At 46.8% G+C, this 25,820-nt stretch overlaps 1 protein-coding gene and 1 non-coding gene across 2 annotated transcripts in view; one reads left to right on the top strand and one right to left on the bottom strand.

Annotated features, from left to right (window-relative positions):
• The window catches only part of APMAP (adipocyte plasma membrane associated protein), a 30,922-nt gene that overhangs the window by 2,116 nt on the left and 2,986 nt on the right, over positions 1–25,820 (bottom strand). The window contains exons 2-8 of the mRNA XM_032143082.2: positions 19,919–20,035; positions 15,009–15,124; positions 8,293–8,385; positions 6,343–6,459; positions 5,074–5,248; positions 4,404–4,538; positions 3,793–3,985 (exon numbers count right to left, since the gene is read on the bottom strand). Of these exons, the coding sequence (XP_031998973.1) occupies positions 3,793–3,985; positions 4,404–4,538; positions 5,074–5,248; positions 6,343–6,459; positions 8,293–8,385; positions 15,009–15,124; positions 19,919–20,035 (946 nt within the window). The remainder of the gene's footprint in view (positions 1–3,792; positions 3,986–4,403; positions 4,539–5,073; positions 5,249–6,342; positions 6,460–8,292; positions 8,386–15,008; positions 15,125–19,918; positions 20,036–25,820) is intronic.
• LOC116461596 (U6 spliceosomal RNA) lies at positions 10,152–10,258 on the top strand. The gene has a single exon (XR_004246128.1). It is a non-coding gene; the product is annotated as a U6 spliceosomal RNA (small nuclear RNA).

The following is a 25,820-nucleotide window of genomic DNA, read 5'->3' as shown; positions in this document are numbered from 1 at the left end:
ACACCAGTGCTAAGTCTCTCACTGTCTGGGACCCAGGTCTGCCTGGACTTTCTAACAGCACTTCAAATTCAACAGCCTCCTCAGTCTGGAGACAAGGCCAGGACCCCAGCCCTCCCTTGATCCCGGTCTCTCTGTGCCCTACAAGGCCAGCTGCCAATCTTGCCATCTGTTGTGTGTGTCCCTGGCCTGGGCCCTGCCCTGCCGCCTCTCCCCAGTCACTGAGACAGCTTCCACACAGGCTCCCACAGCCAGCTGAGCCCTGCTGCAAGCTGTTCTCCTTGCAGTAGCCGCAGTTCTCTTTAAAAACATTCTTTGTACTAAATCACTCCCCTCCTAAACAACTCCATCAGGAGCATGGGGCTGAGCAGGGTACATGTGTGCAGGGGATGGCAGACCATGGTGACCCAGACCAGCCCACTCCACTTAGGTGAGGAGGTGTCCCTGCAGGGGGGTGGCCTGGCATGGGCTCAGGGCCCACAGTGGGTGAGGAGGTGTCCCCACAGTGAGGCCCAGATCAGGCTGTGAGAGCCCATGAAGCTGAGGAGGTGTACACCCAGGGACAGCCCGGTGCAGGGATCACAACCCTTGATGCAAAAGGCAGCCTCCAGCACACGGTCAGGGAGAAAGGGGACAGCCCTGCATGGGGTGCTACACCCCTGGTTGGGGCCATGTGACAGGGCACAGCAGCCACAGATTGGTCACATGCACAGAAAATGGTTGAACAGGTAAACCTAGGGAGGACAATGGGATCCAGGTTTCTCACTGTTAGAGAGGTACAAATAGGGGGAGAAATAAGGGGAGGAAACTTGGATCAGTCCTGTGGTGTTGTCATGGTTTTCAATTTACAGATGACAGATGCAGGCATAAGCGTGAGTGGCGTGTGTGTGATGTCTACGCATGCAGGTATATGTGAGTATGCATCATGTGCCTATATTCCCAGCGTTGTCCCTTGGGGACCTGGGAGCAGCAACACCCAAGGCAGTGAGTACACTCAGCACCCAGATCTCCTCCACAGGGAACCAGGGCTCCTGGAAGAAATGGCCGATTGCAGAGCTGGAGCAGGGACAATACGACAGGAAACTGAAACGACTGATATGCTGGAAAGTGAGGAGCTAGCCCAAGACAACAGGACATGCCCAAAGGCCCAGAAGCCACACTGAAGGGGCTCCTCCTGGCCACAGATGGGTAATTTGAGCATCAAAATCAATGATGACTGTAACATAATCACCATTAAGAACATGGGAAACCGTAAGATGGCACTGGTGATTACTTACAGAAACCACCTCTCTGCGAGCAACTCAGTAATTAGACATGAAAGAACCATGTCCAGGTGGAGACACCTGGCATTCCCTGCCTGAATCAGGTGGCTGAAGTTGCCACCCCCCCAACAGAGCAAACTGGTATCACACCCTCATGACAGCCACGCCAAGATGAGCACAGCTTCACTGCTGCGTCACTGCTGCCAACGATGCGAGACCAGAATCTAAACATGAACAACAAACCCTACTGGAGGGACATTCTGGGACACAGCTGACCTGTACGCTTTCAAAGGATCAAGACCAAAAATTCAAAAAAAGACAGGAGCTGAATATCCCCCAGACTGAAGGAGATTAAACAGAGCTGACAACTAAACACCACTCCTGATCCTGGGTTGAATCGTTTGTTATAAAGGACAACACGGGGACAACTGGCAAACTGAATGGGGCTTGCAGACCGGACAGTCAGAGGGGAGCTGTGGGCATCTCTTGGTTTCAATTGGTGGTGATGAAGGAGAACATGCCAAACACATGCTCGGGCATCTGCAGTGAGTGACAGGGCATTAGGCCAGCAGCTAACTCGAAAACAGTGCTGGGAAAAAAATTCCTTGTACCCTCCCTCTTTCCACAGCTTTGATACTGCCTCGAAATTAAAAAAAAAAAAAATCAGGCCGGGCATGGTGGCTCATGCTTGTAATCCCAGCACTCTGGGAGGCTGAGGCAGGTGGATTACTTGAGATCAGGCGTTCGAGACCAGCCTGGCCAACATGGTGAACACTCGTCTCTACTAAAAATACAAAAAATTAGCCGAGCGTGGTGGTGGGCGCCTGTAGTCCCAGCTACTCAGGAGGCTGAGGCAGGAGAATCGCTTGAGCCCAGGAGGCAGAGGTTGCAGTAAGCCAAGATCGTGCCACTGCACTCCAGCCTGGGTGACAGAGCAAGACTGTCTCAAAAACAAAAAACAAGAAAATCTTCAATGACTTGGATTATATTTTGAATACAACTGAACCTTCTTTCCAAGTCCATGGGGCCGTGGTCCTCCCCGTCAGCCCTCCTCACCCAGCCGCAGGAAGACTCTGTGTTCCCTCATGCTTGCAGCCCCCTCCCTAACTGTGCCCTCAATCAATGGTACGTCCTCGTGCCTACATGTGCCAGGCACTGTTTCAAGTGTGGAGGATGACAAATGAACTAAACAGAAAAACACCTGCTCTGATGGTATGCATATTCTATTCAGAGGAAGAGACACAAACAACCACCACTCATACTACCCTATGCTAAGGGCACTATGTGCAGATTCTCACTAAATGTTCCCAGCACCTGACGAGGCACTATTATTCTTTCCACTTTACAGACACAGCACCTGAGGCAGAGAGTCCAAGTCCCCGGCCCAGGGTCCCACAGCTGGTCTGGCAGCCTCTAAAACCCCTGTTCCAGCCCACCTGCCATTCTGCCTCCCCCTAGGTCCCAGCAGGAACAGATGCTGTCTCTGGAGCCAATCAGGCAAAGAGAAGCACAGATTTCTCAGCAGATTAGGACTTCCCACACGGTGACCCACAGAACTCACATCACTGAAGCCGTGAGCCAGTCTAACTGAGAATGTGCACGCAGCCCCCAGGAGGGGTCCAGACACACAGCCCAGCAGCAGGACTCAGCAACTGCTGCCTGTCAGCCCCAGGACCATAAGCTAGTATTTCCATATCTGTTCAAATACTCAGTATCAATTTCAAATACCTATTCAGCCTGTGACATGGAGCTTGCTGCAAAAGCAGATCTCTGTATTACGCAAGTGCCCATGACAGCAAGTGACCCCTCCACAGTGTAAACGTGCTGAGTTATGATGTGGGGTACTTCATGGAAGCCACTGGGAAAATGGCAAGATTTAAAGGCTGTGTTGAAGGGGCTGTTGTGTTGAAGGGGCTATGGCTGGCCATTGGTGGGGGTGGGTGACTTTTTTTTTAAAGGGAAAGATTTGAGTGTGGTAAGAGGTCAAAGGGCGGAACTCCATAGAGAAGGGTGCCTGGCAGTGAGGCTGCAAGAAGGCAGCAGGGAGCAGGCGGGACGGCAGCTGTGGTGACTGGGTTACAGGGGTGGCCACACCTGCAGGGAGGGGAGGAAGGGGCATCTGCTGACTCTTTCCCTGAGGAGGCAGAGAGGAGGGTGGAGAGCAGAGAAGGTCTGGCACAGCCATGGCAGATGGAGGAGCAAGACTGACAGGCACGCGGATGCCCAGAGCCACGATGGTGAGGGTGGCAATCAAAACACCCAGAAACAGGGAACCAGAGATCAACAGGCAGGCAGATGCCCAAAGCCGCGATGGTGAGGGTGACAATAAAAACACCCAGAAAAGGGGAAACCATAAGAACCAAAGGGTCCAAATGTTTAAGTCTGCATTTCAGATGAAGAATGAAATGTGTTTCTAAGTGTCATTCAAAGCCAAATACTACAAGCAGAACTAGATTTTTAAGCCATAAGGGTTAAAAAATATGATTCAATTCATTTCCATTTTCTTTCTTGGAGTAACAGTTTTTATAGTTACCTTAAAAATCATCCTTTTAATCCAGGGTCTCTCAGATAAGAAATCCAGCATGGAAAACCCAGGGTTAGGGCGGATGGTCGACATGCCGACCCAGTACCCCCCAGAGCTGCTGGGCCGGATGTTGTCTGGAAATCCAGGCATGTTCTCCACAAACAGATCAGCCCCGCCCTTCATTAGGCCAGAAACGTAGACTCTGAAAAATTCACCCAAGCAGACAGTGAACCATAGCCCCTCAATTTAAGAAAAAAATTTAAGCCAAGCACCAAACTGGTCTTGGTCCAAACATATATATGGGAAGTGCTCTAACTATGTCCATCATGAACAAAGGCACAGCTGCTGAGAAGAAACCTTTGTGCACAGGGCCCAGCATGAACACAGGGGAAGCAGGTCGGGGGAGGACCAAGGCCCTGCACCAGTCGGCCTTAAGACACTCTCCCAGACTGCGACTCGCAATGGGAGAAAGAAAGCACACCCTTGAATTTTCTTTAACATGCCATGCAGAAGGTGCGCTGCTGCCTCTGATTTCCGTCGATCCCATTTCCATGCCCACCCCACCCCGGCCATGATGCGCTCTGGCCAGCAACTGACGGCTCAGCTAATCCCAAACACACCTTCGGATCCTGGCCATCGTTGTTTCTGCCACCAGGACAAAGTCTTCTGCAGGAGACAGCTGGACTCCATTCGGGAACCGCAGCTGGTCCAATAAAACTTTTACTTCCCTGGTCACAGTATCGTACTCCAGCAGGCTGTGGAACACCAAAAGCAGAGGGTTATGGGGGAGAATCCCTGGCTCCCACTCTGGGCCTTCAGGGTATGGGCCTGCTGAAGGTGACTCCGCCTCACCCGGAGCAACAGGCCCTGGGTCCCCTGCTCAAACTTGATTCGAGGCTGGCCCCTGGGGGCCCTTCCCCATCCACAGCAGATCCAGTGTCCCCTCCAGAGAACCCCAAGGTCAATTCTCTTGCTCACCTGGGAGCTGGACAGGAGTCCCCCTCAGAGAGGCAACCCAAAGCCCAGGCCTGCCTCCGGGTTCTCTCCCGACTGCCTAGACTTGCACCCTCAGACGGACTGGCCTGTTTTATTTCCTCAAAGAAAACGAAAGCATCTTGTTCCATTTTGTGACATCCTTTACCTGCCTCCAGAAGCCACTAAGGTCCTGTCCTAGAAGCGGAAATATGATGCTGGAAATACTCCCTTGGTCCCTAGAAGTAACAGGCTCTGCTGAAGCAGCTGGCCTGGCTGGTAAACTCAACAAATGGGAGACCTGGAGCAAGGCCTCACCGCCCGTCATCTGTGCCCTCCATCACCAGAAGCAGGTAGTCTCGTCTTTGCCATTTGCTGCTAGAATCGGTGAAATAAATCTTCCTCCCATCCTGAGTGACCGTAAGATCATTCACAAAGGACATTTTCTTCCCCTCAATGGGTGTCTCGGAGGACAGCAGCAGTTTCACTTCACCTGAAGTTTAAAAGGAGAGAAAAAGATTGACTTGAACTAGGAACTTCTCAATAATTTCAAAATATTAACCAGCCTAACTGATTTAAAAAGAAAAACTGAAACTTCTCCATGTTATTTGTCAGAAGATTTATTCCTTTTTATAGTAAAAACGATATTAGGTGTTACATGATTTTTTTTAGACTAACTTCATTAAAGGCAGAACCTTTTCTACAAGGATGAGGAATTCTTTCTTTTATAAGGCCAACTGACTTGATAACATCTATTGCAAGTGTTAGGCAGGCTTTAGTTCTATTTGTTAGTTCTATTTGAGAGAAATATGACATTCTACTCAACTGCTTTTAGAAAAAAAAAGCAGTAGTAAGTTTTGAAAAGTAAGAGAAAGAACATGGATTGGGTGCTAAGCACTCTCGAGGTGTGATCGCCTTTAAACCTTACAACAATCCCACGGGCAGGGCTACTATGACCCCGATTTGATGAGGAAGCTGGGCACAGAGCAACCCAGGGACCTGCAGTCGCAGCTGGTGGCCAGCAGAGTGGAACGCCCCCAAGCAGCTGGGCTGCAAGGCCTATGTTCGGGCCCCCATGCACTGCATAAGACAACGGACTCCTCCCCAGCAGGAACCTCCACTGAGACACACAGAACGTATTACAGCCTGGTCAAGGGGACTCATGAGCAGTCAGGGGAGAGAAGAGGAGGAACTACAGGAGAAAATAGAAAGGAAGAGACAAAGGGGAGGGCCACAGAGAAGAAAAAGAGAGAAAACAAATAGACAAGATGCAGAGAGACACACAGAAAAATAAGGACAGAAAGAGGTCTAACTTCCTCAAAGTAAGTCGTTTTGAGACCCTGTGGCTAAAATATAAATACTAGGAGGAAATTAGGGTAAGGGCCAAATGGAATCATGGGTAGGGAGTTTTCTGGTATTTAAAACTAGCTGACTTTTGCAGGCAATGTTTTCAGTACTGTTCAGTGAATAAGAAATATCAGAGTCTTTAGTAGACTGTTGTTAACAAATCTTATTAAGTCTACACATACATATATTGTTTAAAAGATCTAAAATCTTCATAGAAGAAAACAAGATATTGTCACATACGTTTCCAGGGATTTACTTCAAATAGTCCCTTGTATGCATCAGCCACAAAGAGAGTCCCATTGGGCCCTGCACGGACACCCAGGGGTCTCCCACACACAGGCTCATCATCTCGGGTTTCTAGAAAAACAAACAGATGGGGATTGGTAGCTGGTCCCAAATTCTACCTGTGCTGTCCTCAGTTCCAAGCATCTCATCCATCCCTTCCCATACATCATGCTGTACAGAACAAGACAAGACCATGGCATTAGAGCTACAACTGCCCTGTAGGTGCTCACTGCAGGTGCTTATTGCAAGGTGTTCATTGTGGGGTGCTCACTGCAGGTGCTTACTGCAGGGTGTTCATGTGGAGTGCTCACTGCAGGTGCTTACTGCGGGGTGCTTACTGCAGGGTGTTCACTGTGAGGTGCTCACTGCAGGTGTTTATTGCAGGGTGTTCACTGTGGGGTACTCACTGCAGGTGCTTATTGCAGAGTGCTCACTGCAGGTGCTTACTGCAGGGTTTCCACTGTGGGGTGCTCGCTACGGGTGCTTACTGCAGGGTGTTCGCGTGGAGTGCTCACTGCAGGTGCTTATTGCAGGGTGTTCACTGTGGGGTGCTCACTGCAGTGGTTATTGCAGGGTGTTCACTGTGGGGTACTCACTGCAGGTGCTTATTGCAAGGTGTTCACTGTGGGGTGCTCACTGCAGGTGCTTACTGCAGGGTGTTCACTGTGAGGTACTCACTGCAGGTGCTTATTGCAGGGTGTTATTGCAGGGTGTTCACTGTGGGGTGCTCACTGCAGGTGCTTATTGCAAGGTGTTCACTGGGGTGCTCACTGAAGGTGCTTACTGCAGGGTATTCACGTGAGGTACTCACTGCAGGTGCTTATTGCAGGGTGTTCACTGTGGGGTGCTTACTACAGGTGCTTACTGCAGGGTGCTCACTACAGGTGCTTACTGCAGGGTGCTCACTACAGGTGCTTTTGCAGGGCATTAACTGTGGGGTGCTCATTGCGAGTACCACTGCAGGTGTTCACCATAGGTGCTCACTGTAGGTGCTTATTGCAGGGTGTTCACTGTGGGGTGCTCACTGCAGCTGCTTACTGTAGGGTGCTCACCATGGGTGCTCACTCCAGGTGCTATTGTAGGTGCTCAGCATAGGTGCTCACTGCAAATGCTTATTGCAGGGTGTTCACTGTGGGATGCTCACTGCAGGGTGCTTACTGCCAAAATGGCACGGAAAAAGGCAGATTAAAGAACTGATGTAGAGTATAATTCCATCATACATGTGGGTGTGGATGCCCATGAACAAAAGGATTTCTGAAAAGTCAGCCACTAAAATGTTCAAAACAATTACATCTGAAAAGACTCAGGTGATTTTTATTTTCTCCTTTGTACTTTTGTGTTGTTTGTGTTTATTAAAATGCATCACTTTAATAAAAACATTCCAGCTATTAAAAAATAGTAACTATTAAGTCTATAGACTATCAGTTTTAAACAGTGAGTCTTCTACTCTAGTTTTCCAAAATTTGAATGACTTAAGGATATTCTCACTTACAGGGCTGAAATTCCTGAGACCAAAGCAGAATAACACTTACACATCCGAGTAATGACAAGGCCACCTGCTTTTCCACAGCAGCACTGTGATAACACCTATCAGCCTCTGACGTACCACAAAGGTAAACAGGGACCCCAGTAAAATGGTGAGGGGGGAGGCCCACGCAGTACCAAGCAGGGGCCATGGCCACTGCCCAGCTGCAAAATGGGAACTGCAGGTGACCATCAGGCACCGTGAGGCCCAAGGACCACCAGGCAAATGAAGAGCTTGTGGTGACGTCATGTTCCATCTACTAGATGGTCAGAGGTTCTTTTTCTCCCACAGGCATTCTAGGGAAAAGCAGTTCCACACAGCCATCTGACATTTTTCTGAAAGACTGGAAGAGACACGTCGAGGGATTATCACCAACTTACTGCAAGGGCCCGAACCAAACCGGGCAATGGTCTCTATTTCACCATTTTCAAGTTTTACGACCCGGCCATCTGCTGTCCCAGTAAACATCACATCTATTTAAAAACAGAAAAAGGAGGAAGAGCAATGTTAGCCTAAGAAATGTGACTAAAGTGAGGAGCGCCTCTGCCCGGCCACCCATCGTCTGGGAAGTGAGGAGCGCCTCTGCCCGGCCGCCCCGTCTGGGAAGAAGTGAGGAGCGCCTCTGCCCGGCCGCCCCGTCTGGGAAGAAGTGAGGAGCGCCTCTGCCCGGCCACCCCGTCTGGGAAGTGAGGAGCACCTCTGCCCGGCCGCCCCGGCCGGGAAGAAGTGAGGAGCGCCTCTGCCCGGCCGCCCCGTCTGGGAAGTGAGGAGCACCTCTGCCCGGCCGCCCCGTCTGGGAAGAAGTGAGGAGCGCCTCTGCCCAGCCACCCATCGTCTGGGAAGTGAGGAGCGCCTCTGCCCGACCGCCCCGTCTGGGAAGTGAGGAGCGCCTCTGCCCGGCCACCCATCGTCTGGGAAGTGAGGAGCCCCTCTGCCCGGCCGCCCATCGTCTGGGAAGTGAGGAGCGCCTCTGCCCGGCCACCCATCGTCTGGGAAGTGAGGAGCGCCTCTGCCCAGCCACCTATCGTCTGGGAAGAAGTGAGGAGCGTCTCTGCCTGGCCGCCCCGTCTGGGAAGTGAGAAGCGCCTCTGCCCGGCCGCCCCGTGTCCCCTCCACCCGGCCTGGTGGGACCGCCCGCCCACCGGCGGAATGAGGCCTCTACCCGGAGGAGCGCCTCTGCCCAGCCACCTATAGTCTGGGAAGAAGTGAGGAGCGTCTCTGCCTGGCCGCCCCGTCTGGGAAGTGAGGAGCGCCTCTGCCCGGCCGCCCCGTGTCTGGGAAGAAGTGAGGAGCGCCTCTGCCCGGCCGCTCCGTCTCGGAGGTCTACCACGGAGGCCAGAAGCAATGTGGGGGCTGGACGTGGTGGCTCACGCCTGTGGTCCCGGCACTCTGGGGGGCGAGGCGGGTTGATCACTTCGGGCTAGGAGTTCGAGACCAGTCTGGCCAACATGGCAAAACATGAAAAATACAACAGACAAACCAACCAACCAACTCAGTGACAACAAAACAGGTCTACCCTGGAGTCATACTCTAATTTTTTCTATTTTCCTCCCTTTCTGATCCTTTATCCCACTTTCTTTTTCTTCCTCTTCCTTCTCCCTCTTCTTTGTCAAATTGAGGATTGAGTTATTATCACTGATCCATATAAAGTCCCTCTCTCATTTATTTTAACTCCCACCCCCCATTTCTATTCCCCGACTTCCCATGTGCAACCTTCCTAATATGTCTGATATGCATCTTTTTGTTTGTATGTATTTTTAGAAAATGTTTATTGTTTTTGTGTGCAAAAAAATTTAAAAATAAAAATAAAAATAAATAAAATAAAATAAAGAAAAATAAAAAAAAAAAAAAGAAATGTGACTAAGCCACATTCTCCTGCAAGAGGACTTGTTTGTGTGTTTCCCCTGCCCCTCTAGAGGAAATGCCAATTCTCAAGATGAAAGAGAAGCAATTTCTGGGAATATAAAAAATCCTTTAAACTTAAAGCGATAAAACTGCGGGGGCCTAGGGAAGCAGCCTGTGGGCGTGAACCTGACTCAAGAGCAAGGGTGCAGCAGATACCAGTCAGTGATGAGAACTGTGAGGATCTTCTCCAGTCCTGAAGCACTCAAGCTGACACTCAGCACTTAGGGGCATGAGTTCATATTCACCTCACATCAATGTCTGCTGCTGATATTGATTATATCCAACTAAAGGAGAACTGCCAGAAATCCTTCAAGAGAAAATTACAGCACATTAAGCGCTTACTTCAGCAGCACATATACTAAAATTAGAACGATACAGAGAAGACTAGCATGCCCCTTGAGCAATGATGATACACAAATTCATGAAACATTCCTTAGTTTTCAAATGTATATTGCAAACTCAAGGGTAACCACCACTACAAAAAGTAAAAAAAGAAGTATAACTGATATGCTAAGAAAGGAGAGAAAATGGAATCATATAAAATACTCAGTTTAAAACTACAAAAGACAAAAAGAGTAGAATGCAAAAATAGAAACAAAGAATAAGGGCAAAGAATAGAAAACAGTAACAAATACGGTAGATATTAATCCAATATATCAATAATCACTTTAAACATAAATGGTCTAAATACACCAACTGAAAGAGAGACATTGCCAGAATTATTCAAAAAACAAAACCCAACTCTATGTTGTATACAAGAAACCCACTTTAAATATAAAGACATATATAGATTAAAAGTGAAGGGATGAAGAAAGCACGTCATGTTAACACTAACCAAAAGCAAGCCAGAGTAGCTGTATTAAATTCAGACAGAGAAGACTTCAGACCAAGGAAAGTTATCAGGGATAAAGAGGAGCATCACACAATGACAAAAGGGTCAATTCCTCAAAAAGACATAAGAACCTTTAATGTGTATATGCTTCACAATACAGCACCAATATGTGAGACAAAAACTGATGAAACTGCAAGGAAAAACAGAATCCACTATCACAGTTACAGACTTCAACAATCTAAACAAGAATAATCACATGATCATATCAACAGATACAGAAAAAAACATCTAGTAACATCCAACACCTATTCATGATTAAAAACTCTCAGTAAGCTGGGAGTAGAGGGAAACTTTCTTAACTTGATCAAGAACATCTATAAAAAATCTACATATAACATCATACTTATGGATGACAAACTAGAAGCTTTCCTGCTAAGATCAAGAACAAGGCAAAGATACCCCTATCACCACTCCTTTTCAATATCATACTGGAAGACCTAGCTAATGCAATAAGGCATGAAAAGGAAACAAAAGGTGTACAGATTGAGAAGAAAGAAATAAAACTGTCTTTGTTTGCAAGTGATATAATTGTCTAGGTAGAAAATCTGAAAGAATCAACAACAACAAAAATCCCTCCTGGAACTAAGCAATTATAGCAAGGTTGCAGGATACTGCAAGATAATGACTCACCTTCCTTTATACTAACAATGAACAAATGGAATTTGGAATTGAAAACACAACCCCATGTACATTAGCATCCAAAAGACTGGCATACTTAGGTATAAATATAATATAATATGCACAAGGTCTATATAAGGAAAACTACAAAATTCTGATGAAAGAAATCAAAGAACTAAATAAATGGAGAGATATTCCATGTTCATGGATAGGAAGACTCAATATTGTCAAGATGTCAGTTTTTCCCAACCTTAATCTATAGATTCAATGCAATCCCAATCAAAATCCTAGCAAGTTATTTTGTAGACACAGACAAATTAATCCTAAAGTTCATATGGAGAGGGCAAAGACTCAAAATATCCAACACAATAATGAAGGAAAAGAATAAAGTCAGAGGACTGAAACTACTCAACTTCAAGATTCTCTATAAAGCTACAGTAGGCCAGGCGCGGTGGCTCACACTTGTAATCCCAGCACTTTGGGAGGCTGAGGTGGGCAGATCACGAGGTCAGGAGATCGAGACCATGGTGAAACCCCGTCTCTACTAAAAATACAAAAAATTAGCCAGGCGTGGTGGCGGGCGCCTGTAGTCCCAGCTACTCGGAGAGGCTGAGGCAGGAGAATGGTGTGAACCTGGGAGGCAGAGCTTGCAGTGAGCCGAGATTGCGCCACTGCACTCCAGCCTGGGCGACAGAGCGAGACTCTGTCTCAAAAAAAAAAAAAAAAAAAAAAAGCTACAGTAATCAAGACAATGTGGTATTAGCAAAAGAATAGAAAAATAAATCAATGGAACAGATAAAATTTTCAGCCCAGAGACAGACCCACATAAATACAATCAACTGATCTTTTGACAAAGGAGTAAAGGCTATACATAATGGAGAAAAGACAGTGTTTTCCACAAATGGTGCTGAAACAAATTTGTTTGCATCTACATGCAAACAAATAAATCTAGACACAGACCTTATACCCTTCACAAAAATGGAATTCAAAATGGATCACAGACCTAAATGTAAAATACAAAACAAATTCCTAGAAGATAACATAGGAGAAAATCTAGGTGACCTTGGGTATGATGATGAATTTTTAGATATAACACCAAGGTGAGATACATGAAGAAATAATTAATAAGCGAAACTTCATTAAAATGAAAAACTCTTGCTCTACAGAAGATACTGTCAAAAGAATGAGACGCCAGACTGGGAGAAAATATTTGCAAATGACATGTCTGATAAAGAACTATTATCCAAAATACACAAACAACTCTTAAAACTCAACAATAAGAAAATGAGCAACCCAGTTACAAAAATGGGCAAAAGGCCTGAACAGACACATCACCAAAGAAGATATACAGATGGCAGGTAGGCATATGAAGATATTCCACATCAAATGTCATCAGAGAAATGCAAACTAAAACAATGATATACCACTACACACCTATTAAAAGGGCCAAAATCCAAAACACTGACACCACCAAATGCTGACGAGGACATGGAGCATCAGGAACTCTGACTAATTGTTAATGGGAAGGCAAATGGTACAGCCACTTTGGAAACGCTTAGTAGTTTCTTACAAAACTTAACTCTTACCATACAATCCAGCAATTATGCTTTTCAGTATTTACCCAAATGAGCTGAAAACTTAGATCCACACAAAAACCTGCCCACAGATGTTTATACCAGCCTTATTCATAACTGCCAAAACTTAGCAGCAACCAAGATGTACTTCAGTAGGTAACTAAACTGTGGCACATCCATACAATGGAATATTATTCAGTGCTAAAAAGAAATGAGCTATCAACCTATGGAAAGACATGGAGGAACTTTAAATAAATGCATACTACTAAGTGAAAGATGCCAATCTGGAAAGGCTACATACTGTGGGAGTCCAACTACATAACATTCTGGAAAAGGCAAAACTCTGGAGATGACAAAAAGATCAGTGGTTGCCATGGGTTAAAAGAAAAGGGTGGGATGAACAGGCAGAGCAGAGAGGATTTTCAGGGCAGTGAAAACACCCTGTATGATACCATAATGGTGGATACATGGCATTTGTCCAAACCCATAGAACGTATCAAACCAAGAGTGAACCCTACTGTAAACTACAGACTGAGTACTACTGACGTATTGATGTGAGTACATCAGTTTTAACAAACGTACCTTTGTGGTGGGGGATGTTGATCATGTGGGAGTCTGTGCATGGCATGTGTGCAGAAAAAGTATTTGACGAAATGCAACACCCAATCACAATAAAAACTCTTTTTCAGAAAATCTCTGTACCTTCTGCTCAATTTTGCTGTGAACCTAAAACTGCTCTTAAAAATAAAGTCTACTTAAAAACAAATAAAATAAAGCCTGCTATAGTTGGTGATTACTCTCTCCCAGCACTCCCCAGAGCTAGTACCTCCTTCTACTGTCAGCAACCTGCCAGCCAGCCCCCAGGGCAGCTTCCAAACGAGGTGGCAGAGACAGCAGTGGCAGGTCCCTGCGGCTCACACCCACCAGAGAGGACCCCACTGTGCCTGGCCAAGAAATGTCACCAGTTCATCAAAGAGAAAAAGCTGGGACCTGGTGACAAAGTACAATGAGAAGTAACCCAGTGAAAAGGAAAAAGACACGAAAGTGTTCTCTTTGGGAGGTAAGATCATTGGTTTGCACTTCAACTGCTGTTAAGTTTCAGTTTAAAGAGCAATATTTGATTTTTCACCAAAAAAAAGCTAAAGCTTATACAATTTACATAAATAAATGCCAATGTCTTTTTAAGAGAAATACAAAGTTCTATCATGATATTTACTCTTCTTGAAACAATTTTGACTTTGACAGCCAAGAAAACAAACCAACTGCAGAAATGGACTAGTCCTTGGGGCCTGTGTCAAATAACAGGGCCCGGGCAAGAGAAGCTGGTCAAACGTCACTAGAAGAGAGGCCACTGACCGGCCTTGAGAGCACAACAGAAGCACCCTGTGTGCACGTATCCACAGCCACCCACTGCCTGGAGAACAGAGTGTGTTTCAGAATAACAAGCAGCACTTCCAAGGAAGCTGCTCAGCAAGCCCACACCAGGTTAAGTTTTAAACTATCTGTGACTATCTGTGCCTTCCCAATACTAAACTTAATTCTCATTTTAACAAACAGAAAATGCCTTGTTCAAGGTTGCTAGAGACGCAAGTATTAGAACCAGACCCAATTCTAGTTCTGAGGCGTGGGCAAGTGTGATGCAGATGATTACCCTTAAGTGTACCCATCAAAGTGAGCTTTCAAACAGACAAACACAGTGGAAATATTGAGAACCATTTGTCTTCATTTCACAGTGAAATCTATACAAAGCAAATGGAACTAAGAAATACTGTGCTGTCAAATACCTATTTAACTTTGATAAATGAACTAAACATCAGTATCTGTATTTGGCCTTTTTCCTTTCACACTTTGAGCACAACAAAGTGTTCCACAGAGATGAATTCAAAATCACCCAGTGCTAAAATGGCATGCAACCTGGGCAGATGAGACCAGCAGGAAGAGCCACTAGGGCCTCCCACGTGATGTCTGAGGGCCAACTCCCACGTCCACAGCTAAGAAGGACGTTCAGGGCCCCAGTCCAGGGGCAGCGTGCCACTGCAGCTGCTCCTACAGAACCCGCCCCCTCAGACAACAGACAGCCTGGAAGGCCCCCCCAGCTCAGACTTACCCCCAATATGTGCTATGGACTCCGGTCCAATAAGTTGATTTTCAAACAGCCTTTCTGCCTGTCGCAACTTCGTATTTGGATGCAGAACACCAAGCAAGAGCGGGGGTTCTTTGAAGCTGCAAAATAATGCAATTCCAGAGATTTGTCTATAAATACACATGTGAAGAAAATGTGTACTGAGCATCTACTCTCGGTTCTTTGATACAGATGGCACTTTCTAACAACATCCTCAGTTGCCAGAAATACAAGGGTTAAGAAACAACTGTTCTAGGATATCAGAAAACATCATGGTACAAAAGAAATATAAAAATATAAATGTGGTAGTGCAAGGCCTTCAGCAGTCCTGTCACCTGAGAGCATCCTGGGGCCTGTGCCCACCCACCTTGCAGCCTCCCCAGCTCCCCACCCCCATCCAATGCCTCAGGGCAGCTGGACCTCCTCACCCCTGTGACTCACAGCCCTACAGCCACTGGAGTCCACCTAGGGTGGTGGGGGGCAAGTGCCCATGTTTCACACCTGATGATCTGGCCTCGTACTTCACAGAGAAGATGGAAGGAGCAAGGGGAGACCTTCCTGGGACTGGAGCCACCATCCCATGGTCCAGCACAGGGCACTACACCTCCCACTGACACTCTCAGGGCCCACCAGGCTCTCCCTGAAGCAGAGGCCTGAGCTGGGCCCTGGAGCCCTTCTACTCACAGACACGGCTCCAGAAACTCCTGCCTCTACTCGTCCTTCCCATCCACATGCCAGTATGTCACGCCTCCCAACCCACCATCAAGTTCTGCTGAGGCCACTTTGAAAAGACACCATTGAACCCTTCTCCCCATGTCCTCCTTACCACCCTGGCTGGGGCCGCCATCCTCTCGCCCCTGCTCCCTCCCTTGACCCCTGTAGTCTACTCTAATCCAGCCGCCATGCCAGATCATGACCTTCCTCTACTCAGAGCTCCACAATGGCCCCCTCTCACCTAGAGCCAAGTCCTGGCAGCAGCCTCTGAGGACCGCAACCTGGCCACAGCACCTTCTTGCCCCCTCTCTCCCTTGTGCCTTCTGCATCCCTCACACCAGCCCCTCCCTGCTGGGTCCTAACCACACCAGCATCTCCCTATCTGGGGCCTTCTCACCAGCTCTTTGCTCTACCTGGAACACCAACCATCTCCCACCCAGGGGGCCCACTCTGACCACCCAACTGAATATCTGATACCTCCCTCCAACACAGGCCCCTACCCTACTCCATGCTCCTCATAGCACATACCAGCTTCTCATACAGTGTGTAATCTGCTTCTGTCATGTTTCTGGTCTGTCTGTCCCCACTAGAACATATGCTCCATGAGATCAGGGATTTCCTTCTGTGTTTTTCTCTACTGTATTCCCAGCACCTGGCACCCAACATGGTACACAGAAGGCTCCCAAAGAGCACTGCTGGAGGAAAGCAAAGTGGAGAGGAATATCTTCCAATTATCCCCTGCCCCCTGCCTCCAGCAAGGCAGAGAATTCAACACCAAGGAGCCAAGCATTGGGGAAAAGTTTATGACAACAGCAAAAACAGCTTCTTTAAAGCTCTCTTCACAGCAAAAGAGGAAGGAAGGGAAACCCCACCTGGGGCAAGAGGTGCCATGCTATGATGACAAGCAGAGCTGCCAGCTTTGCTCGGCCTCGCTCACCTCGACATGCCGGGCAGCGTGGGGTCACCATGGTCGAGAGGCCATACTACCATGACAAGCGGAGTTACCAGCTTCACTCGGCCTCGGTCACCTCTACACGGTGGGCTGCATGGGGTCACCATGGTCAAGAGGCCATGCCACAATGACAAGCAGAGCTGCCAGCTTCACTCGGCCTCAGTCACCTCTACACACCAGGCAGCGTGGGGTCACCATGGTCAAGAGGATCAGGCCAGCAGACGGGCCAGGAATGGCCACTCAGCTGATGGACGGGTGTTTGGGAGTCTACCCAGGGTACTACATCACTCCCGTGAGAGCTTAGACCACACTTAGAAATCTCTAAAAAATCAGAGAACAGGCAGACCAGGAGTATGGAGGGACAAAGAGAAGGATGGTGGCTCTTCCATTCTGGACTATTACACAGCTGGTTTCAGTACTTGAAGACAAAGTCACCAGGAAGGCTGCAGGGCTTTGCCAAAAACCTGCCCTGCGAAGCCACTTTCCCTTCTTTTTGGAAAGATTAGAGGGCTGTCACAGACACAGCATATATGACATCCTGATTCCTATAGAATGTACAGAGTGGTTTTCAAGATCCCTGTGACAATGTGGGGAGATGCGCACAGAGTAACAGGGCATCTGTATGATCACGGATGGCTGGCACAGGTGAAGAAAGCCTGCACTAATGCAGTGATACTCAACTGCAGAGAAGTGACCCACTGTGACCCACAGACTGCACAAACGTTTTCCTAAGCACTTCTGAGAACCAGCTCTCTGAGGTCCCCCACATCTCTCTCCCTAACACAGGAAGCCAGGGTATGGGGCACTGCTCTCTCCCTCCCCAGTGGGTCTCCTGTGGGCCCTGCCTGAGTTTTATACAGTGCTTCTATTTGGTCTTGATGTCCCAGACCACCCATAAAGGTTGTTGCTATTTTTTAATATCTCTCAGTTTGTCAGTTTCACCCGGTAGTAAAATATGTAGTTCTAACAGTACTGCAACTTTCAACTCCCACTAGAATTACTCTTTCTGTTGGTCTTTAAAATTATAGCAACTAAATCCATTCTCCAAAATGCTGCTCTATTTCTTTTTACCATAAATTTGACTTTAACTGCTATTTTTTCAGTGACTAGAAACATCCATATCCTTCCATGAAAAATAAACTTTTTGCTCCCTTCTGGAGAGAAACCATGTCCTTCCACAGAGTGACTGTGGGCTGAGAGGGCTGCAGCTGAGTCAGCACCCACTGGGATGGCGTGTACGGGGCACGGCCTGTGTCGCGGCCACATGTACTTGCATGAGACACACCAAGCTCTGTCACGTACCAGGCTTCTGCTTCTGCTCTGCATTTTGGGGCCTATCTTCCTGTTTTTGAGTGTGCCATTCTGAAAGCTGAGCCCAGGAGAGAGGTCCCTGTGGGCTGCAACGGTTCCACTGCCATTCCGAAAGCTGAGCCCAGGAGAGAGGTCCCTGTTGGCTGTGACAGTTCCACTGCCATAAGCTGAACCCAGGAGAGAGGTCCCTGTTGGCTGTGATGGTTCCACTGCCATAAGCTGAGCCCAGGAGACAGGCCACTGTTGGCTGTGATTCCAATGCCATAAGCTGAGCCCAGGAGAGAGGTCCCTGTGGGCTGCGACGGTTCCACTGCCATTCCGAAAGCTGAGCCCAGGAGAGAGGTCCCTGTTGGCTGTGATTGTTCCACTGCCATAAGCTGAACCCAGGAGAGAGGTTCCTGTTGGCTGGGATGGTTCCACTGCCATTCCGAAAGCTGAGCCCAGGAGAGAGGTTCCTGTTGGCTACGACAGTTCCACTGCTTCTCGTCCTTTCCTTCCTCATCAGGCTCTTTTACTCAACAGACAGAACTCACTTTGTACAAACAACTTCCAATCCCCGGTAGGCCCTGCTTCCTTTCAGTGTCTGGCCAGGGCTACATACCCCATTTCCCAGTGCATTTCTTCACCACTCTTTCCACACATAAAATCATCTTTCCTGAGATCAAAGGTCTTCAATCACTGAGGCTCCAACCTCTCTCTCCAACTCAAAACTCAGTCTCAGCCTTCTTTTCCAAGGCCAGCCCCCCAACCCAAGCTTCTAATCCCCGACTGTGGACACAGTTCACTCCCCCACCTTAGCCAACTGGACTATCCAAGAAGGCCCAGGTCAGTTTCCCTTTGGGTAGAATGAGCCATCCTGCTCTGTAGAGAAGGGTTAGAAAGAGAGAAGCCCCTCCCTCAACACATCGAGGGATCCCCCCCGCCCGCCACCCGACGCCCCTCCTTTGGAGACAGGATGTCCTCAGGCCTGGCTCAGGCAGAAAAACGTATCTGAGGACCCACTGGCACACCAGGAGTTACAGAGCTGACACTCTTAGGGCTGACTAGAGTCCCCAGTCCTTCACGCATTCTCAATCTTACACGAGCAAATTGTGTGTTTACAGCACCTTGTGCCTTTACTATTCTAAATCCAACAACAAAAAGTTCACTCAGCTACACATGTCAATCTAAGGTCAGAACTGTGTCCTCTACATTCTTAGTGAATCGGATCCAATATAAAGCCTTAATTTTTATGGATAAAACACTACATTATTCAGTTAGTATGTCATATTCACTCTTTAACTAGATATGATTCTTGTCTGAAGTTTTTAAGGCCTTACCTGGACTAACTCATTTAAAATAAGCTTCAGATGGCCTCACCCCATCAGCAGTTGCAAGGGGAACCAGGAAATTACTGAACCAGACTGCACAACCCTCCTGCAACTATGTCAACATGGAAGTCATAGATCGTCACATTGATGACAGCCTGGCTCTATCCCACTATAATTATAATTACTCATAGATCTCTGTTGGTGAAAGGTAACTTAGGAAAAAAAGAACACTAATTATGGGTTTTGTAGAAAATCAGTTACTTATAAAATTTAAATGAGGTAACTGAAGCTCCATTTGTGTGTGTTTTTGCTACTTGAAATGAATTATGGTTGACTGTCTAATGATTATTAAGCTTCTCTAATTTCGAATTTTTGTTTTTGGTTTATGCAGTTTTTTTTAAACAATGACAGCAAAAATACCATGCATATTTCCTGAGTAACATCTAATTCAGCATAAAAACCCAGGTACTAAAGAAATCACAAAACTCTGTTTCTCCTAACTTACCTTTCAGATCAGATTGATTTAATCACCCTCCTTTCCTTGGAAATTATTTCAGCCTATTACGTTTTGTCAAGCAACCCCTCCTGAGGACTGCGGGGCAGCCTACCTGAGAGGCTGTGGATCTATAGGAGATTCCAGCAGCATCATGGCTCCAAGCAGGGGAACGGTGAGAGAAACAGCCAGCATCAAGAAGGTCACTCGGAAAACTCTGCCGCTAAAGGAGCTGCCAGAAATAAAAGATACAAACGCGATCAGCTGAGTCTCAGACAGTGACAAGGTCAGCTGGTCCGAAAGCCCTCCTGGCAGGAGCAGGGACGCTCATCCAGTTTCCCCACTGCAAGCTGGCCGACCTCTGGCCTGTGATTAAACTTTAGCACTATTTGCTAGGATTGGCAAACACACTTTTGTTGTCGTTCTTTTTTTTAATCTTCCAGCTTCCCCTGCGTGGGATACGTTGGATCAATTACTTTCCAGATCTTGAATCCTCCAGCAGGGTTTTAAAGAAGGCAAACTCAAAGAACTGATGAACACAAAATGTAATGGGGAAAAAGAGTTCTAATGATGTAAATGATACACACTCATCCACAGAAAAGGTGGGTAATTCTCAAAAGCTACGCGTTCCCGGTGCATGGACTCAAAGCAGCAACATTCAGTACTGTGCAGCCCTAAGATTCTCACAGATACAAGAGACAGCTAAAGTCATGAAGGAAATGGAAGCAGAACAACTTTCTGAGGGTCCAATTCCCCAATCACTTTTCCCAACCTACTTTTAAGAATTTAAAAGGAAATCCCAGCTCTTCAACCTAATAGAAGAAGTCTGACAAATACTGACAGTTATCCACACAGGATCCATAAAATTACAATTCAAAGTCATCACTCCTGAATCCTTGGGAAGATGTGAAAGCTTCCCTGGGAATCCTTGGGAAGATGTGAAAGCTTCCCTGGGAATCCTGGGTGAAGTTTTGGACAAATGACCAGTAGTGCCTTAAATATCTCTGAACCAATCTTCACATACAGTATTTCTCATCTGGCAAACAAGTGAAAACATTTGGCCTCTTGCTACTAAATAAACCTCATAGGATCATTACGTGCTTACATGAATTGAACTCAAATTTACTAAATGCTTGACATTAATATTAACTTAAAACAAACAAAATCATGAGTTCCTAAGGTAGAATTTTTTTCTTCCATCAAAAAAATTAAAGTGTTGACGAAGAAAAAATTCAAGACTCACACTTAACAAAATAGACTTGATTTAAGGGGGCAGGGTTTGATTTTTGACAGAAGTGTAGTCTTCTGCCATTTAGATGTGTTAAACTCTGTTCCAGGTATGGTGTAGAAACATATAGGCCAAGCCCTCTTTCCCAACAGCCAGCCAGGGAACTGCAGGCCAGTTTCTCCACTCCAAAACCCACAGTTTCCCCCAATGTGAAATGGGGTGTTGGGCAGGGTAACTTCCTGAACATGCATGATTTTCACAAACGAATAAATCAGAAAAGAAAATAAATCCCTCTATCTCTACTGGGGTAGGTGGAAATAAAGACAAAGGAAAGACTAAGGGGAAGAAGAGGGAGCAGCTTTCACAAAGTGTCCCTTGCATTTTGGACAGCACCTCTGCAGAGTGGCTGGGTTCTGCCACCAACCTGAGTGGGCAGGAAACAGAGTCTTTCCAGAGCCTCCAGAAACACAGCCCTACTGACACCCTGATCTTAACACAGTGAGACCTGCCCAGGACTTCTGACCTACAAAACTATTATATAATAAATGTGTGTTGTTCAGGACACTCATTGTGTGGTAATTTGTTAATGGCAGCCATAAAAATTAACAGTTTTCTAAGTAAACTAGTTTCCAGCACCCTGGAAGTAGGGTGTTGCTGTAACAAATATCTAAAAAAACGTGGAAGTAGCTTTGGAATAGAGCTGTGGGTGAAGGAAGGAAGAATTTTGAGGAGCAGCACAGAAAAAGTCTAGATTTCCTTGAACACAGTAGGAAAACTACGGATGTTAAAAGACTCTACTCGTGAGGTCTCAGAAGACAGGAGCATAGCAGGAAAAGACCATCGCCTTGGAGAACACCTAACTGGGCACGAACACTGCTGGCACTGCTGGGGAGGGCGCGGAAGGATGTCAGGAGCATGGGATTGGAAACTGGAGCAAAGTAGATCCTGGAACGCAGTGGTAGAAAGCTTGGCTGAATCGTGTCCTGCAGTTATGTGGAAAGCAGAGCTTTTAAACACTGAAACTGGATCCAGCTGAGGACATTTCCCAGCACAGTGTTGAAGGCAAGGCCCGGTTTCTCCTGCTGCTTCCTCCTCCAGAGCAGGACGGGCCCGAGGGCAGTGTTAACCACTGCCTTCTTTCTTTGACATTTCCCTTTGCTGATGAGAATTCTATGTCTATTTTTCTTCTAATAATCTTCCAAAAATGAATTTTGTCCCTAACTTCCTCCTCTTCACTCATAAGGGGTTCAGAGCTCACCCCGTACATCTAAGACCAGGTAAAATGCCACAATGCCGGTCCTTACCCCTTTTATTAGGTGGGAAAGGAGGTGGTCCAGGCCCTACAAACCCAAACAAAATGCCACAGACCCAACCAGGGAGAGGCCAAGAGAGCCCAGGCTTCTGGAAGAGGGCAGGTGAGAATGAAGGGGAAAGTCAGGTCAACCTCTCCCTCCCAGTCCTGTCTCCAAACCCCAGGACCAAATAATCTTCTTCTAATGTGACGGACTTATACCAGTCAAGGGTATAAGCACCACAGGCATAGAAATGTCTACAAAGCACAGAACTATGACCTGATACGACGGCAGGCTCATGCAACCTGAGAGGTCTGCAGCAGGGAAAGGAGTAAGGACCAGGAAAAGAGGAATGGCAAACAGTCAAAATGAGAGGAACGGCAAACAGTCAAAATGAGAGTATGCCAAGAAACGTGCTTTACGTGGGCAACCAGATGGAACCAGGTATCTCTCTCCTTCACAAATGAGGGAAGTGGGCAGGGAAAGGCTCAAGTGGCTTTCCCACAGCCAATGCAAGAGCTGGAAAAGCACGACTGGGAGCCAGATGTGACCCTATGGCTGTGGTCACCATTAGAAGCGCTGCCTGCCAAGAGCAAGAGGAGGGAGCGGAGGATGCCCAGACCTACAGCCCTCAGAGCGGGAGTTTGAAAGCTCTGTGAAAATTCATGGTGATTTGCCTATTCTAGGCATTTCATATAAGCGGAATCATACAACACGTGACCTTTCATGACTAGCTTCTTTCATTCAGTGTGTTTTCTAGGCCCGTCTAAGTTACAGTGTGTATCTGTACATGGTTCCTTTTACCGGTTGATTATGTACGTATATACCACAACTTGCTGCCCACTCATCTGGTTTTTTGGTTTTTAACTATAAAGACACGGTCTCAGTATATCAACCAGGCTAGAGTACAGTGGCGGGATCATATCTCACTGTTATCTCAAACTCCTGGGCTCAAATGATCCTCCTGTCTCAGCCTCCCAAAGTAGCTAGGACTACAGGTGTGCACCACCACAGCTGGCTAATTGTTTTACTTTTTGTAGAGAAAACATCTTGCTACATTGTCCAGGCTGGTCTTGAACTTCTGGCCTCAAGCAGTCTTCCCACCTTAGCCTCCCAAAGTGCACCCTGAAATGAGCAGGCATGAGCAACCATGTCCAGCCCCACTCATCTGCTGAACATTTGTGTGGGAGGGGGGAATGGGAGTGATTACTTAATTGGTACAAGGTAAACAACTTGCTTTTATGGGGTGATGAAACAGTTTTGAAAGCAGAAAGAGCTGGTGGTTGCCCAACATTGTGAATACACTAAATATCATGGAACTGTGCACTTTAAAGTGGTTAATTGTATGTTATGCGAATTTCACCTCAACTAAAAAAAAAAGTTGACAGTGACAAGAATGTTCTAAACTTGGATTGTGGTAATTACTGCAAAACTGGCCATTATACTAAAAATCACTGATTTGAACATTTTCAGTAGGTTAATTTTATGGTATGTAAATTATATCTCAATAAAGATGTTAAAAAACAAAAACAAAAACAAAATAAAGTCAGTGACTCCACCATGCAAACTGCCACTCCAGTGGCTAGGACACTCTTCAACCCAAGTGATTTTCTTTAAGTGACCTAAAGTCTTCCAACACAATAGAAATGAAGTACTTGTACAATAAAGCAGGGCTGGTTACAAGTAAATAACAGAAACTCTTCTGACAGTGCGAGCCCCAAAGGGAGACAAGCACATGGAAAGGTGGATGGTGAAGATGTGTGGCTGCCAGCCCTGAGAGCTGCCCTCGCTGCACTCTGGTACTGAGTCCAACAGGGACGTGCCTGTCCTTAAAGGAATCTGATGCCATCACCCACCCCACTCCCAGGAGAGGAGAGTCCCTCTAGGGAAGGTACGTTGTGTTTTCACCTCATGACCTTCATTACAAACAGTAACAATCCTGCCAAAGCGCTACTTTGTTTTTCCTTGCCTAACATCATTCTACCTAAGGCAGATTTTCCTCATCTGTCTTGACTCCAACATCGTGACCTCTACTTTACCACACTGCAGCTTACATTTTTCAAATCTTGATGTGGTCATCTGATTCAGAGCTGGGGGCACCCCATTTAAATATCTGGTTGCCCCTTCACACAATCGTTAGAGGCTCAATTATGTCCCAAACAAAAAGTCCAGCCAGGACTGAAAGCCATGGGGCTTACAGCCAGAAAGGAGGCCAAAAATCCATTGACAAAGATTTGTGTCCCAATGCTGGGGGATCTACCAGTAACACTCCTAAAGCTGGAGAAGAATTTAGTCTACTGTTCCCAAAGGCAGCCAACTCCTGGATGGGCTACATCAAGATGACCTGGGCCAGAGATTCTGGTTTGGTGGGTACAGGGTGGGCCTGCGAACTCTTTCATCCGTTGTTCCTCATGTGCAGCTGGACACCACTAACTCTATGCAGCTCCCTTCCCGGTCAGACTTCACCAACACCTCCCCAACCTCACCTGATCAGCATCCAGCCTCCACTGGAAAGTTCTGTGGTCACGTATTAGAAATACTAGCTTAAATTTAAACAAAACTCCTTGAGCAGCACTGTCCAATAGAACTTTCTGCAATGATGGAAATACAATAGCTACTAGCCATGTGTGGTTCCTGAGCACTTGAAATGGAGTTAGCTTGTTATATAAATGAGGTAAGCACAGCTCCTGGACCCCTGCTCTGGGCGCCACACTTATTTTAGCCCAAGGTCCATTAACGTTTTGGCAGGCCCTCATCAGTGTTGCTTCCTGTAAACTCACAGTTAACCACAATTCTTCTGTCTTTTCTCGGTGTCTGCCTCCCTCTTACTCATTTTTTAACTTAAATAAAGGACACTGTATCGATCCCTATCCATTTTCACTGACAAAGCACTGCAGGTTCCCAACCTGTGCTGACACATCCAGGAACGCTGGCAACTTAGTTCTCAGGCACAGTTTGAGAAATCAGTTTGTTTGCCCCAATCTCTCAGAAGAGCCTGGAGGGATGCCCATCTCCATGAGGACATCTGCACCCTGAAATTGCCTACACTCTCTAAAGGCAAGAGCACAACCACAGTGATGCAACAGGATTTCACAACTGCTGTTGGCTGGGCCATGATTTACACAATCTTCTGTAGATTCACCAGCCAATTTGGCAGATTTTGAAGGGTATCCTCTAACTCTGCACACAGGACATTAGGGCCTTGGGTCCTGAACTGAAGTCCCAACAAGCAGACTCCAAGAGATCAAAATTCACCTGTGATTGTTGTGGAAAACCTGACAGCCCCAAATCCATGGGGTACCAGCAACCTCATGTGTCAAGGTGATCCCTGGAACCTGAGAAAGTCAAATAGCATCAACCCATCTTTTTTAGTGACAGCATCTTGAAATTGTTCATTTTTCACAATCCTTTAAACTGGGGCTCCTAGATTCATCAATTTATCCTTGAAAAAAATTAAGAAATCAAGAAACAAGTTTAAAAAGCCATCTGAAAATACA

This window comes from Hylobates moloch, unplaced genomic scaffold (assembly GCF_009828535.3).
Source record: "Hylobates moloch isolate HMO894 unplaced genomic scaffold, HMol_V3 SCAFFOLD_21, whole genome shotgun sequence".
Lineage (NCBI taxonomy): Eukaryota > Metazoa > Chordata > Mammalia > Primates > Hylobatidae > Hylobates > Hylobates moloch.
The sequence above is the reverse complement of the archived record's forward strand: the minus strand, read 5'-3'. Positions and strand labels throughout refer to the sequence as shown.